The sequence below is a fragment of the Corylus avellana genome, chromosome ca5 (genome assembly GCF_901000735.1).
Source record: "Corylus avellana chromosome ca5, CavTom2PMs-1.0".
Taxonomy (NCBI): Eukaryota; Viridiplantae; Streptophyta; class Magnoliopsida; order Fagales; family Betulaceae; genus Corylus; species Corylus avellana.
In genome coordinates this window covers 28,069,070-28,085,671 of record NC_081545.1, presented here as the reverse complement: position 1 = coordinate 28,085,671, position 16,602 = coordinate 28,069,070, and the positions used below count along the sequence as shown (strand labels likewise).

General features: G+C 36.2%; 1 protein-coding gene across 1 annotated transcript in view; it reads left to right on the top strand.

Annotated features, from left to right (window-relative positions):
- Positions 1 to 16,262, top strand: part of LOC132183394 (nibrin homolog) — a 26,578-nt gene extending 10,316 nt beyond the window's left edge. The window contains exons 6-14 of the mRNA XM_059596822.1: positions 6,217 to 6,263; positions 6,368 to 6,476; positions 6,977 to 7,060; positions 10,724 to 10,895; positions 13,856 to 14,274; positions 14,721 to 14,782; positions 14,884 to 14,986; positions 15,061 to 15,136; positions 16,004 to 16,262. Coding sequence (XP_059452805.1) covers positions 6,217 to 6,263; positions 6,368 to 6,476; positions 6,977 to 7,060; positions 10,724 to 10,895; positions 13,856 to 14,274; positions 14,721 to 14,782; positions 14,884 to 14,986; positions 15,061 to 15,114 — 1,050 coding nt within the window. The 3' untranslated portion in view covers positions 15,115 to 15,136; positions 16,004 to 16,262. The remainder of the gene's footprint in view (positions 1 to 6,216; positions 6,264 to 6,367; positions 6,477 to 6,976; positions 7,061 to 10,723; positions 10,896 to 13,855; positions 14,275 to 14,720; positions 14,783 to 14,883; positions 14,987 to 15,060; positions 15,137 to 16,003) is intronic.
- Positions 16,263 to 16,602: the final 340 nt, after the last annotated feature.

Sequence of the window (16,602 nt, the reverse complement as noted above, 5' to 3'; positions counted from 1 at the left end):
AGAATGTATCTTTCTAAAGGAGGTCGCTTAACCCTCATCAAGAGCTCTTTGGCTAATCTTCCGACTTACTTTTTGTCATTGTTTCCGATTCCTGTTAGTGTAGCTAAAAGGATCGAGAAAGTCCAAAGAGATTTCTTGTGGGGAGGTATGGGGGATGAGCCCAAGTTGCATCTTGTAAGTTGGAATCAAGTTTGCAGCCCTCTTAGATATGGTGGTCTTGGCATTCGGAAGATGTACCAGTTTAACCAAGCTCTGTTGGGGAAATGGCTTTGGAGATACGCAAATGAGAACGGGCCTCTTTGGTGTAATTTGATCAAAGCTAAGTATGGAGATCAAGAAGGTGGGTGGTGCACGAAGGAGGTCTTGGGCTCTCATGGTGTGGGTCTATGGAAGCATATTCGTAAAGGGTGGAATTTCTTTGCCAAAGGTATTCGTTTTGAGGTGGGGGAGGGTTCGAAAGTCAGATTCTGGCATGATATTTGGTGTGGGGACAATTCTTTGAAGCAAGCTTTTCCGTCCTTATACAGTATCGCCAGGCACAAAGAAGCTTGGGTGAAGGATAATTTTATTGGGAGAAATGGGGTTGTTGAGTGGAATGTCATTTTTGTTCGATCGGTCCAAGATTGGGAGATGGATTTGATTTCTCCTTTTTTTGATCGGTTGTATTCTTGCAAGGTCTCCCTAGGCAGTGTAGATCGTATTTGCTGGTCTTCGTCTAAGAAGGGCAAGTTCGAGGTTAAGTCGTTCTATAAGGCCTTGTCCATTTCTAATCAAGAGGAGTTTCCTTGGAAGAGCATCTGGCGTACTAAGGCGCCTCAACGGGTGGCTTTTTTCGGATGGACTGTGGCCTTAGGCAAAATTTTGACTCATGATACGCTGCGTAAGAGGAACATAGTGGTTATGGAGTGGTGTTGTATGTGCAAGAAGACCGGAGAGTCCGTTGATCACCTGCTTCTCCATTGTGAGCTCGCAAGTGCTCTTTGGCACATGATTTTTCAGCGTTTTGGGCTGCATTGGGTCATGCCTTGCAGGGTGAGGGCCTTGTTTGCTAGTTGGTGGTCGGGAGGACGTTCTCGAAGCGCGGTTGTGTGGAAGATGATACCTCTATGTCTTATGTGGTGTATTTGGAATGAAAGAAATGCTAGATGTTTTGAAAATTCCTCTAGGACCATAGAGGATTTGACTCATTTCTTCCTCTTTACTCTTTACTCTTGGACGGCCGCTTGGCTAGCTCCTTTAGTGATTAGTTTCTCTGATTTTCTTTTTCATTTCTCCCCCTCCTAGGCGCTCTCTATTTATACTTCCCGTGTATATGGGTTGCGCCCCTCTGCGCTCTTTTTATATATTTTCATTACTTATAAAAAAAAAAAGAGTATTTGGAAAGTTAAGGCTTATTCGAGAGTGGCATTCTTGTAGGGACGACGACTTTAGGGAAAATCTTAACTTTGAACAATTTACGAAAGATGCATGTTATTGTGGTGGATTGGTGTTATATGTGTAAGAAAAGCAGGGAGTCTATTGATCATCTCCTTCTTCATTGTGAAGGTTGTAAGAGAATTATGGAACTTGCATTTTCAACTGTTTGGGGTTGCTTGGGTTATGCCTCGAAGGGTGAGAGATTTGTTGGTGAGTTGGAAGGGACAATTGGGACAACGTAGTGTTTTCAAATTGTGGAGATTGGCTCCTTTATGTCTAATGTGATGTATTTGGAGAAAAAGGAATGCAAGAAACTTTGAAGATCATGAGACATCATTGTTAGAGTTGAAGAAGATGATGTTATAATCTCTTGTACATGGATAGTAGCATTTATTAGATTTCATGTTTCTAATTTCTTTGAGTTTTTGGAGTTTTGTTCCTTTTTTTTTTCCTGTACTTTAGGGGTTTTCTTGTATATTTCATGTGTACTAGGGTTGCACCCGTCTACGCTTTTAATGAATTTGAATACTTAAAAAAAAAATTTGTTAAGCATGAATATAAAAAGTATTATTGGAAAATGTTATATATTTGGATTGATGCATCTAGATATTAATTTGGAATATTTTTAGGAGGTATTAATAAGCTTATTTTTATTTGGGCGCTTGTGGACCTAAAAATTATTCGTGAGAGTATTTTGGTAAAGTCATCCTCCAGATGTTGATGTAGTACCCCGACCATCCTACATTTTTGATAACAATAGGGAGCGATTACTCAAGTAATTGTATAATTTAGAAATGTGGAAATGTATGGTAGTTGGGGTTTTATACTAGACATTATTGTTCAACATTAAACATCACAATGACATCTCTAATTGTAGCGTGGTGGAAAGTCCTTTTTATTATTTTTCATTTCAACATCATACCTGAAAACACTAGGTTTTTGCTCGAGAGCATCTTAATCATATCTAAATGATTCTATCTTCAACTTACAAAGTGATGTTTGCTTTTGATAATATTGTACAAACGATGTATAACGAATATCCTGCTTTCTTTATAGGAGCTCATATTAATGACAGTCTAACTCAAGAGTGCACACATGTGCTTGTTGATCAACTCAGGCCAGTGAAAGAAGACATTGTTGATGCCATTGTATCAAAGAAACCGATTGTTCTTGATAGTTGGGTTAAGGTAAACTGTCATGAAATATCTTGAAGTATTTCTTTGGAGTATAATTAGTTAAATCACCATTTATCCCAAAAGTTTCAGCTATTAGGAAATGATGAATTGAATCATTTAATTAATATTCTAACATAATTGTGCTATTAACTTATATTTTGAAGTTATTTCTTTTTGTGAATTCACTTTTGAACATTATTATGATAATGCGGTCATGTAATTTTGCATTTACATTTTAACATATCCAAAAAAATTAATTGCATTCACATTTTAGGAGTCCAATGATTGGTTTTTACCTTGCAGGTGTGGAATAAGATGCTTAATATGCTTAAAAAACAAAAACCTTGAAGTGCTGATTATAGTAGTTTGTGCGAACTGATCATGATAAAAGGGAAAATGTAGGTTGATTTCAACATGGATAAAGTAGAAATTATAGGTTGTAAATAGAAACATGAATGACTTTTTATGTTTATGTTTAGTGTGTCTTTTTTGGTTACTATGTTGGATTAGTACATTGTTAGCGTTCTTGAATCTTGATCACATTTTTCCAAGATCTTCAAAAGCTTCTCATATTGGTCAAGTTAGTGTGACAAATTGAGATTTTTGGATCACAAACTAGTAGTGAAAAGACGAAGAAAATAAACCAAAAACACAAAACACCAATATTTATGTGGTTTGGCACAAAGGCCTATGTCCAGGGATGATGACGACCGAGGGGAAATCCACTAACAAAGATAAAGTACAAAAGAGTGGTGAAAACAAATCTAGATTTCAATACATATAAAATCTCATTCTTTCATTCTAGGAAAATTAAATTTCTTGTATTTTAAATCTCTACAAAAAGAGCAGTTTTTCACTCTTTCTTATTGTAGTGGCACTACTAACAATCTTTGAGAGATTCATTGTGCAAAGCAAACAAAGAGCTGAATATAAGTAAGAGCCAAAGTTGCTTACCAAGCCTAGGTCTTGCTACAAAGGGCCAAGGTTGTTATTTTTTTTTTATGTGATACATGGCACTTGGGGCAATAACGTAGCTAGAGAGGTGCCAAGGTTGGCTATGTTATATTAAATGCAAAACCAGCCGACAAAAGAGAAGCTTCAATGAAGTTGGTAAAAGAAGTGACCAACTAATCAAGGGTATGACTTGGGATTGGTGTGAATCATGTGATACATGAAACTTCATGCACCCTCACCTATTCAAGTCATACATCAGAACAAATTTTCACATTGACTTGAATTTTGTTAAATTTAACAGCCTAAAATCTTATTTAGACGTCTTTCCTAAAATTACTAAGAGCAACAAAAAACGGTTAACACCAATCAAGTCTAAGTAATGTTTTAAGTTAGTGTGGTAACTCAAATGTATCATAAAAGGATTAAAGGATTGCAATCCATTTCATTGTGATGACACTCAGTGTCATAACCTTTCAAAGAAAATGATATCCAACATCTGTGTTTAGGCCTTTTTTGATTCATTTGAGTTTTAGTCAAATGTATTTCGCTCTTTCTATTGCAAAATGCAGAAATTTCTCAACCATAGTTTGTTTCTGCGGTAGGAAATGCAATTTTGGTAGTTTTCCTACTAATAGCACAACTAGAGAGTGCAAATATAACCCATCAGTTATCTCATTTTTCTTTTCAGATCACCACCATAATCTGAATTAGCATAACCAATTGCACTAAACTTATGTCACTTCCTTTGTCATAGACTGAATATATGTAATGCTCTCAAATACCCAAGTATCCAGCCTAAAATCTTGAATTTTGTTATTGACTTGAATTTTGTTAAATTTAACAGCCTAAAATCTTCTTTAGACGTCTTTCCTAAAATTACTAAGAGCAACAAAAAACGGTTAACACCAATCAAGTCTAAGTAATGTTTTAAGTTAGTGTGGTAACTCAAATGTATCATAAAAGGATTAAAGGATTGCAATCCATTTCATTGTGATGACACTCAGCGTCATAACCTTTCAAAGAAAATGATATCCAACATCTGTGTTTAGGCCTTTTTTGATACATTTGAGTTTTAGTCAAATGTATTTCGCTCTTTCAATTGCAAAATGCAGAAATTTCTCAACCATAGTTTGTTTCTGCGGTAGGAAATGCAATTTTGGTAGTTTTCCTACTAATAGCACAACTAGAGAGTGCAAATATAACCCATCAGTTATCTCATTTTTCTTTTCAGATCACCACCATAATCTGAATTAGCATAACCAATTGCACTAAACTTATGTCACTTCCTTTGTCATAGACTGAATATATGTAATGCTCTCAAATACCCAAGTATCCATTTCGTTGCTTGCCGGTAAATCTTGCCAAGATAGGCCATGTATCGATTAACCAAACTAATTGCTTGTGAAATACGTGTACAGGTCAAGTCATAGCATATATGATGCTCTTAACTGCACTAGAGTAAAGAACACATGATATGAACTGCTCCTTATCACTTTGTGGTGTTAAAGCTGCCAAAAGTCTAAAATGAGTGGCAAGTGGAATACTTGTTGATATACAAAAGTGTTGTAACACTTTCTCAATGTCTCTTTTTTGTGATAAGTACATCTTTCCTGCTTTCTTATCCCTGTGAATCTTTATACTCAAAATTTGTTTTGTCTCAAACTCATTACTCAACTGAGTTTTTAATTTGTTACTTGCTTACATGCTTTTGGTAGTAATAACCTGTCATTCATATAGAGCAACAAGTACATAAAAGAACTCTTTGACAACTACCTGTAATATGCGCAACTATTATAGTTACTCCTAGAGTAACTATGTTCAATCATAAAGGTGTCATAGTGTTTGTCGCATTGCCTTGGAGACTGATTCAAAATATATTGACTTCTTCAAACTGCAAACATGATTTTCTTTTGCGGCCGAATTGGTGTAAACTCCACCAATTTATTTCTACCAGTTCCAGGCACACGTGTGAGTCACATGTTATGAATTAGTGCATGCGCCTGACACACTCATAAATTCCATGTACCTTTTATTCATATAGGGTCCCAATTTTGGAAGCCTACCCATTAATTCCCTTAGTATTCATACCAATCACATTTATTGGGTTTAAATAAATTTCGTAATGGGTTGCATTGCTTATTATCAGAATTGTTGTATTCCTTATCATTACTAACCATAAAATTCATCAGTATAATTTTTTCCTCGAAGTACAAATTCAGTTCAGAGAATAAAATATGCACCATAATAATAATGAGGAATTTGAATAAGAGATGGAAATTCATTGTATAGAATAGTAAAATGTCTGCAAGACCACCAAAAATAGATATAAAATTCTAGCATGCTGGACTGCAAAGATTTTGCTAGTATGATGAATACAACAGGGTTTTCAGAAGGAATTGATGTTTGCCATGTATGTGGCACTTGGCACTTTTCCTATTTGGTCTGTTCCTTATACGTGGCACTTGGCAACGGATTCAGGCTTTCATAGTAAGATAGCACAAGAGATCATTAAGCATGCTTTATAACAATTACATACATATAGAGTGTACAACCATTGGTATGCTATCTTTTTTCATTTTCGTATTCTTTTTAATATTCTTCTGGCACTATTGTGATATTCTACAGCTATAATCAACTTCTTGAAACATAACTGATTGTGCATTTTATTTAGTTTGTTGCAGAAAAAAGCATTCGCACTGAAATTCCTAGCTGCAGTTCGTAAGTATTGCTTTTGATCTTTCTTCTACTTAAATTAACTTTCCATTTCACAATGTTCCTGGGAAAATAGCTGATAAAAATATGCTTTTTGCTTCTAATATCAGTTATGCTCCAACGCTAACCATGGAAGGAGTATCAGTCAAAGTTGCAGACCCTAAGTCTCGTGAAAAGTGTTTGGAAGGATACACTTTTTTGTTGGAGCCGATACAAATGGTGATATTTTGAGTCCTTTAATATCTATTTTAAGCGCACACACACACTCAGTTAAGTACTTGGTACCATTAATGATTCTGTTGCAAAAGGAAATTATTGATAAATATTTATTTTATATCTTCCATAAATTTCATGGGATTTTTGCACTTATGTGCATCTGAACATGGAAGTATAAGTGTATCTGATGAGTGTCTGCTATGGAACTAGCCTTAAGTTTCTTTATGAGATGTAATGGATAGTTAAGTTGTTTCTTACAAGAGTAATGCTACATACCACACAAACATCCCAGAAAGTTGACATGACAAGGTCTAGTAGCCCTTGGATCAGCTCTTGTTAAAAACAAAATATCCAATGGGTACTAAACCTTGCCACATCTGCCTTGTGGGATGTTTTTGTGGTATGTAGCATTACTCTTCTTATAATATATTCTATTTATGATAATTGCTGAGAGCATTTGGAAATTTCTCTAGTGTTTATTACCTGTATTTGTTCAATTGCAGAAGTTCAGGGATCGGTTGCAGTCCTTATTGGAAGTGGGCGGTGCAAAAATTATTTCTATTAAAGCATTTTGTTCAAGTAGCCAAGTATGCAATTCATGCTCTCTTTATATAGATTTTTTCTTTTTTGTTCAGAAATTTTGAAGTTTATTGTAGTACGCATTTAATACTTCATTTTTTCGGATATTTATTTAGAATTTTAGCTAATCCAAGGGGTAGCTCAATCAGTTTAGGACCATGCTTCATGAAGTGGAGGTTTTTAGTTTAAATCTCCCATTCCCCTCCCCTTGGGGCCAATTACTTATCAAAATAACTTTAGCTGTTTGATTTTTCTTTTGGATGTTTCTATGCTTTATGCTCTTTTTATTGATGAAAGGTTTAAGGGATCACTCCTTTATTGCTGATATATTTTCATAGGGTCAATAATGCATAAACTGGGTTTGTGGAAAGAGTATTAGGAGTGACTTGGAGGAGTTATGTAGATACACTAGCATTTGTCAGAATTTATCTGCTACCTGACCTTGCTTCTGTTGCTTTACCAAGTTCTTTTGGCCCCAAACTTACAGCTACTTGACCCATTTTACATCAAGATATCAGGGTTAGCTTATATTATGATCATTCAAAAATATTGATTATCAGTGCTTCGTGGCTCCAAGTCTTAAGTTGCCTTGATCATAAACGGATAAATGTTGTTGCTTCTTAGATTTATATTTCCTCACCTGCTGTGCAAGAAGAATATACAATACCAACTAGGCATCACATGTTTGCACCAATGGCAAAGACATATGCCTCCATACCAGAATCCAAGCCATGGTGGATTTGAAATAAAATGGCTATCATGTGTTAAGCCATACAGTTGACTTCCTGGCCGTAAACACTCAACTTACTCAGCAACAATTGCCAACTCACTTTATTTGTGAAACACTATCCTCTTGGCACCTGTACATGCGTGCCAAGAGGCTTTATTTTTTTCATTTTTTTCTTTAATGTTTCAGAGAGGGAGAGGAGAGAGGATATGGAAGAAAAGAAAGTATCAAGAGAGAGGAGAGGAAAGTGGGAAATTAAGTGAAGTGGTGATTCTTAACTGCTGGGTTCTGGGAGACATGCTTTCCTAACTTTTGGATGATTGTAGTTTTACATTTTTATTTTCACTAATCTCTCATCAATTTGAGTACAATGGATTACAAGTAAGTATATTTGTGGAAATAAATGTCTGACATAGCTTCAAACAGTAATTAATAGAGTTTCTTCATGAAAAAGCCTATGCCCAGCTCAATCTTAGCAATTAAAGAATTCCAATCCAAATTTCTTCAACCAGCGGCTGTGAGTAAATTCTTACAACCTGGTTTCTTCACGAAAAAGCCTCATATTGCCCTTAATATTTTTTCTAATCCATAATCAACCTGTAAATCCTAAACCCTAGAGCTAAATTTTCTCCAAATCCTATGCCCAGCTCAATCACATGTAAATAGGTTCCTAAATCTGTCCTATCCAAGAGGACAGTGGAGTCTGCATTACTTTGAACTATTACTACACAGGACAGAAAAAGGAGAGTACATTTGCATCAATGCAGGCTTCAAGTACTATGATTCTGGGAAGACACTCTAGAAGTGACATATTTACAGTGACCAAATGTACACCATGGCATGTCATTAATAAGAAGCCCTTTCATTGACATTGGAGAGACAAAAATGAATTGATCTAGCTTTAGACTTTTCTGTCTTGTCTATTGAGAGAGAGCCTGACGGATATAGCCAACCCACAGCAATTGATGTGAAGTTTTAGATTGCAATTGTACCAAGTCATTTGTTAAGGAAACCAAGTAGCCAATGTTGTATGTGGTCCCTTCGTGCAAAAGATATGGTTGTTAGATTATCTGAATAACAACAGTGTGTGGGAAAAAACAAAGATAGAAAAGCACAGGTGTCATTATACTTAAAAGTGCAGCAAGACTTTTTTTTTTTGGTGGGGGGGGGGGGGTAGAAATGCAACAGGAGATGAAGTGCTGACTAAAAACCTTACTTAATGTCTCCATAAACAACTCAACCAAGCTAGGTTTTAATCCCAAATGCATGGAATGGATACATGAAGTATTTTGTGCAGTTGTACCCTATCTAACTATATTATCTGTTAAGTTGCAATGATGTTTTTTCGTGCTGTCTCTAGCCATCCCTTTTGGGTCTCCCTCTTATCCTTTAATTGCCCATTTAAATTGATTTCAGGAGGAAAAGATCAAAAGAAAAAGGATAACTAATCTAAAGAATTTGAAATAATTGAAATGAGAATAATAAGTATCCATTCTATCTGGTCCAAGGAACAAGACTAATGGGGCTTGGTATCAGAACTAGTAAATTGCGGCCGTACAGTGAAAGGAGGCTTGATAATGGGAAGCCTTGGTTCCCTAAAATTAGGACTCTTAAAATGCTTCTGCATAATTAAGTCAAGCAGCATAATAGCTATGCCTGTTATTGCCTTACAGTTAGGTGAATCAAGGTCTGGACTTGCAACATCATTTGATTGACTTGTTGAATTTCTAATTATTGTGCTGTGTACGTTGTAAGAGAATTTAAAGGTTATTCGGCTGTTCTCCTGTTTTTCTTTCATTCCTTTGCTAAGCCACTTGGCATTCTGAGGACTTTAAAGAGTTGAGGCTTTACTTACTCCCTCATGCTATTTTTCATACACCAAGGCAGACATGCATGCATATAACCTACCCTTTGTGATTTTTCTTTTTGTTGAAGAATATAATTGGGGGGTTGGGTATATGATGGATTATTTCAAAGTGGACTCTCTATTCATCAGATAGAGAACACCAAATGTTAATGATTTCATGGTCGACTTATTCCACCTTTCATGGGAGATCTCTAATCGAAATGATATCAATGTACTGATATGACTAGGTTTGTCCCATTTTGTTGCTCATTTAAATGAATGATGTCTATTTTATGCTTTGAAGATGACTAGAATCTCCATTCCCTTTAGTGTGTGATAATGGGTTTCATGTATTTACCAACAAGTTCTGTGTATTCATGTTAATACGTGTGTGTGTGTGTGTGTGAATCGGGATGTTGGGTTTCCTTTATGGCCTGGAGAACATTAATAATATTGAATTTTTTTAAGTCTGTTTATGATATGTATTGTAAAGTGAAATGCTGTGTGGGCCTTCCTTGCCTCCGCTGCCTGCTTCTTGACAACATTCAGTAGGCGTAAAGCCACCTTGTAGGTTTTTCCTCTTCATCTTGAGTTGGCTGTGACTGAGTCATGGTTTGCAAGACGTTCAATGCCTGCTTTTGGGTGCAATTGGCCACCCTATGTGGTGCTCCACAAAGGAAGCAATATTGGATGTTCTCTCATCTTTTAGGAGGCAAAGAAGCTTCGGAACCTTTGTTGGTGTCAGGCTTTCTTTGTCTCTAGTTGAAGTATTGTTTTTGAGATTTCTGTTCTGAGTGGATAAGGTATTCCAACTGGTTTTCTTTTTCTTGTTTGATTTTCTGCACTTTTAGGCATTGAGATACTGCTCTTGTATACTATCTGTCTGCTTCGGCAATGCCTGTTTTTTTATTTTACTAATCAGAAAGAAAAATGCATGATATGACTGAACACTAGGCAGAGAATGTGGTACTCATAATAGTATTAATATCGAACCTTTTTATGTTGGGCACCTAATGGTGTTTCTTACAGATTATTATTATGTTGTGAATGTTCTGGATGGCCTCTTTTCTGAAACATTTTAAGTGTATTTTTTTGTAGGACTCGGGCTATGGAGATAATAGTCGCATGGTTTATGTTGTCCCTGAAGGATCAGCAGAGGAGTCTGATGGATTTCAAAAACTCAGTTCATTGTTGAGAGTAAATGAGATGGATTTAGTACGTGCTGTTTTATCTGGATTGTTGGATCCATCCATATTAATATCACCATGCAGTAAGTATTTGTAAAATATATAGAATAAGCACGCCTTGCTTCTTGATCACCTCAAATAATGACATGCCCATGATTATTTGTACTTCTACAGATTTGATTTTTTTGTATACTTACTCCCATCCTTTGGCTAGTTAATGTGCATTTTATAATTAAATACATATTAAATTTTACAATTTGGCAATAATAGAAGGCAAATCCAATAATAGGTCATTCTCCTATATCTTCTTCTCCCATCCTTACAATTTATGTTAGGTTAAAAAAATAATTCAGTGTTGAGTTATATGATGGAATTTCTAATATATGGTTTCGTATTATGACAAATACTAGGGGGAATTGGTCAGTGAGGCAGTGATAAAGAAAGTTGTCCAAACCCAATGTCTGAGGGTGAGCTGAAAGGAAATTTTGGACCTTTAAAGTAAAAGCATGTGAACTTAGCTTGAAAATTGTCCAAACCTGACGTAGCGGAAGACTAAGGTAACTAATCAAAGAGCAACGTCTTTGATTCTGCAAGGAGAAGCGTCTTCGTCTTCTACCCAAAAGATAAAACAAGCCCGCAGGCTAAGAAAAAATAAAACTCCGCAGAGTATTTGAGAGAGAATTCTTTGATTTGATTATCATTCAATTGATTGATTTTTACATAATAAGCAAGCCTATTTATAGAAGAGAAATACTTGTAGAGAAAGTAAACCTACTTCTAGTAGAGAAAGTAAATCTAATCCTAGTAGAGAAAGTAAATCTAATCCTAGTAGGAAAGTAAACATAATCCTATAGTAGTAGTAAACCTAATCCTAATAAGGAAAGGAAATAAAGTCCTAATAAAATAAAATAAAATCCTAATATAAAATTGACAATCAGCGGGAATCGTGGCAATCTTTCCTTTTGTACTTCCATTGTTTGAGAATAGCTAAAATTCTGATCAAGCGGCGCTGCTCCAATATTATTTTTGATATTTTCTTTATTTTCGTTTTTACCGAAAATAAAGATAAATATCGTCCTACATCAGACACCCCCACTTGAAAAAAACTCGTCCTCGAGTTTTCTTTGGGACATGGCACATGTGGCTCCTCTAAAGAAAAGTACTTGGAGAAATCTATATAGATAGAATCAAGACATGATTTTTCCTTTTCGTCTACTTCCACCAAAATTCCTCCAACAATTTCTTCTTGGGTATCATCTTCAACTTCATTGTTTTCTTCAAAAGAATCGTCAATTTTTGTGATGATCGTGATGAGTTGCACCTGTGGTGTAGGTTGCATCTGTGGTAGAGGAAGTTGCACTTGTGGTGGAGAAGGTTGCATCTGTGGTGGAGAAGGTTGCACTTGTGGTGGAGGAGGTTGTAACTGTGGTAGAGGAAGTTGCACTTGTGGTGGAGGAGGCGGTAGCTGTTCCTCCATTGATGTAGTCGTTGGAATCAATGATGGTGGCTGCACATATGTTTTCTTTGATGGCAACTCCACTTCTTCAACCAACTTAACATCTTCCACAACTTCTTCACCATAATTAAAATTCTCTTCATAGGCGAAGGGCCTATTTGGAGAGTTATGAAGATGATTATGGACATGACGAAAGTGGCTTACGTCATCCTCACGGAATCGGTCAACATACAGATACCGAACGGGTTCCCTTCGGATCCCATAGTCATCTGGTGGTAGGAACCGGGCATTGAGTAACCGCTTCATCTTAGGCCAAGATGTCATGGGTCTTTTTCCTTCCCTGGATCGAGAGAGCTTCAACCATTCCCACCAAGCGGATGCTCCACCTTTGAGCTTATAAGCCACCAACTTCACCTTCTTTTCTTCCGGAATACACATGTACTCAAAGAATCTTTCTACCTCCATTATCCAGTCAAGGTAATCTTCAATGTGAAGATAACCATCGAATGAAGGGAGATCGTTATTCATCCGGTACTCCCGAGTGTCTCTATGATTCCAATGGGCACGCATCTGCCTGCGTTTAAACGACTCCCACAATTGGCGCACCTCCTGTTGCATCATCTGCGCTGTCTGCTTGAGCTCTTGGAATTCGGTTCTCCAAGGAGCCTCTGATCGCTTGATGTATCGCTGGTAGTCGGATCTCGAAACAACATCCCTCTCACGAACGGCGTCGTTATAGAAGTTGTTGTTGTAGTATAAGTTGGCCATCGAATCCGGATAATGCCGGCTCGGATACCCCATGAATTTGACTTTCGAAAGAGCCCCTCCCCTACAAGCGGCGTTGTTGGAGAAGTTTGTCACCGTTGCGCTGATTGGCCATGATCAGGATAAAGCCTGCTCTGATACCAACTGACGTAGCGGAAGACTAAGGCAACTAATCAAAGAGCAGCGTCTTTGATTCTGCAAGGAGAAGCGTCTTCGTCTTCTACCCAAAAGATAAAACAAGCCCGCAGGCTAAGAAAAAATAAAACTCCGCAGAGTATTTGAGAGAGAATTCTCTGATTTTATTATAATTCCATTGATTGAGTTTTACATAATAGGCAAGCCTATTTATAGAAGAGAAATACTTGTAGAGAAAGTAAACCTACTTCTAGTAGAGAAAGTAAATCTAATCCTAGTAGAGAAAGTAAATTTAATCCTAGTAGGAAAGTAAACATAATCTTATAGTAGTAGTAAACCTAATCCTAATAAGGAAAGGAAATAAAGTCCTAATAAAATAAAATCCTAATATAAAATTGACAATCAGCGGGAATCGTGGCAATCTTTCCTTTTGTACTTCCATTGTTTGAGAATAGCTAAAATTCTGATCAAGCGGCGCTGCTCCAATATTATTTTTGATATTTTCTTTATTTTCGTTTTTACTGAAAATAAAGATAAATATTGTCCAAACCCTAGCTGGAAATTTGCATTTGCATTTTCCCATACTTTTCCATTTTTTATTTCTTTTATTATGGCCATTTTTTTTAAAAAAAAAATTATTTCTTTGATATGCCATAGTGATGTAGCTGAATGTTTGTTGTTTTGCAGTAAACGTTTCATCTTCATGCTCCACAGACGAAACAGTGGTAGCAGATTCTGATGTAGAGGTGGAAACAGCCACATCAATTCATGCAAATGCGACGGTATGCACTGATGAGGCCGTTAAAGTTTTGAGCAAGCCTGAAACATCAATGGCTACTGTCCACACTGAAGAAGCCATTAAATTTGTGAACAAAGCTGAAACATCCATGGATCATGCTGCCATCAGATCAGAGGACAGTGGTGTTATGAACTACAGAGACAGTAGTTATGGCATGACAGTGAGAAGGGACAAGGTTGATGATTCTGAATGCGAAAATGCAGATGTAATTTACAGCCAAACTTTAGTTGTGCGAGATATGGACATAACTTCTGGTGTCAGTACTGCTACCAACAATAGAGTTCCTAATTTTAAACTCTTCAGAAAGGTAGTGACCTTGGTATTTCTTTTTGAACCAGAACATGGAATGGGGTTTCAAATTAAAATATTGACTTTTGGCTTCTTGGTGGAAACAACCCTTTTGTCCTATCCTCTTCATTTTGGCATGTAGCAATTGAAAATTATTTGTCAATTCTGAGGTTTTGTAGTTATCTATCTGATTAATAACATGATTAAACTCAAATTTTTAGGCTGGAAATTCATGTTGAAATATGTGAATGCCCTGAATTGCAACGGAATTTATTGCCTTAATTCTACAAGCATATATATTTGCTTACTCCATTTTGTTGCAACATGTACATCTTGAAGCAAATTGGATTATGAAATGCCAAATTTTGTTTGTTTGTTTGTTTTTTTTTTTTTTTTTTTCGTGTGTTTTTGTTTGTTTGTTTTTTTTTGGTTTTTTTTTTTTTAATTTGTGGAATGGAATTGTAGGCCAATACTCAATCTGGGAATAGCTTCGACAATTTAATTCCGTTTTCAAAGTACCCATATAAGTAAGATCAACACCACTATTCATATTTTCTTATTTCTCTATGGTGTTTGGACCATCACATGAACATAATGCATTCATTTTCTTTTTGTTTCTTGACAATAGTGATTCTGACGTTGGGAGTGAAGAAATGGTTGAATCTGTTAAAGCAGAGAAAAAGCGGAAGCAAATGGAAGCTGTTGCAGAAGACTTATTTAACAATGAGAAGGTGAGAAATGCATGGTATTCTAGCTAAATTGCAATGAAGACATACCTTAGAACTTTCACTCTTTCATCTTGTAGGGAAGGCGACGTGGTGTGGCTGGTTCTCTTCGTGGGCTTCTTACAAATGTTTAGCATCTTTCTCATGTATACAAAGGTAAACTTCTCTTTAATGTATATTCTTTATGTTATGGTTAAATTGTCAAACATTATATATACAAACTGTGTGAAACTTGATGGTACAGTTGTGCACCATAGTTGGTGTGGTATCTTTTTCATGTTATTATTCTCTGGCTCTTTCCTTGTTTCTATTTTGCTTTTGTTTTCCTGTTCTTTTTCTTTGTCAGTTTTTTAGGGGGTTTGGTATCTATATTTCAAGGTTTTCCATTCTCTGCCTTAATTTTGTCATGCTTCTGGTGCTTATTTGTTGACTTTTGTGTGCAGTGCCTAGTTAACATATGTTTTCTATTTAATTGGGTTATCCTTCTCTGAAGAACCTTAAGAACACGGCAATGCCATCTACTTTCTCCTTATTGTTATTGCTTGCCCTTTCACCATCTCTAGCCAGCAATTTAAGTACTTTTGAAAAATAGATGTTATGAAACTACAGGACGTGCACATGCATGCACACGCGCACACACATACGTGCAATAAGAATAAGGTTTTGTTGAGTATTTCCTGCTTGCACCTCTGCAATTTGTCTGTTTTTTTTTTTTTTCAACTCTCTTTCACCCCTGATTGTAAACTGTATATATAGGCACATACACACAACATAGCTAAACATACATTACTGGTAGGCTGGCCGGCTCCACTGGAAAACCCTCCCCTTCCATGTAACCCTGGACCTCTCTTTTAAAAAGAGGCTGGTTTGATTGAATAAATCATGTAATATATAAACTATTAAGCAATGTTTGTTAATTGGGTCCAGTGACAGGGTAGATTCACTATTTTATGTTGGACTCTAATGTTTTGTCTTTGTTCTAATCAACTATGGATTTCGCTCTGACACATGCAACTTCTCCAGGTATATCATACTATAAGTCAGCAATCTTCCACCTACATTGTGCTATTGATCCTAGGAAATCCGGGATGGACAAGGATCGGTGGTATATCGGCGGTTCACGACATTATGATCAGTTTATCCATGGCTCACAATGTGCTTATTTATCTGTCAAGTGTTGCTCGAAGTACCAAGTAAATATGCTATGTACACAATATAGTTATTGTCTGGACAAAGCCCACCTCTTAAAACTTCCAAATTTTAAGTCATCACATTACTCTTCCCAAGGATTGTAATGGTGTGCATAATAAACGCCATTTCCTCAGAATATTTTAGCTTTAGCAATCACACAAATTTAAATGGATGTGCAACATTAACAAACGATTAATTAAATTCTTTATATGGTGTGTAATGTCTAGCGTTGTGAAGGTTTTGCATTAAGTCTCAAATTAGATTGGACTGTAAAGGCATTAATGTGAAGCCCTACATTACATGAGTTGAAAGAGATCTAATAGTAATTGGTCAATTAAGAAATATCATACAAAGCTAAATGTGGCAAGGTCTAAAAGCATTTGGATCAATCATTAAACCAAAAAAAAAAAAGGACACAATTTTCATCAGAA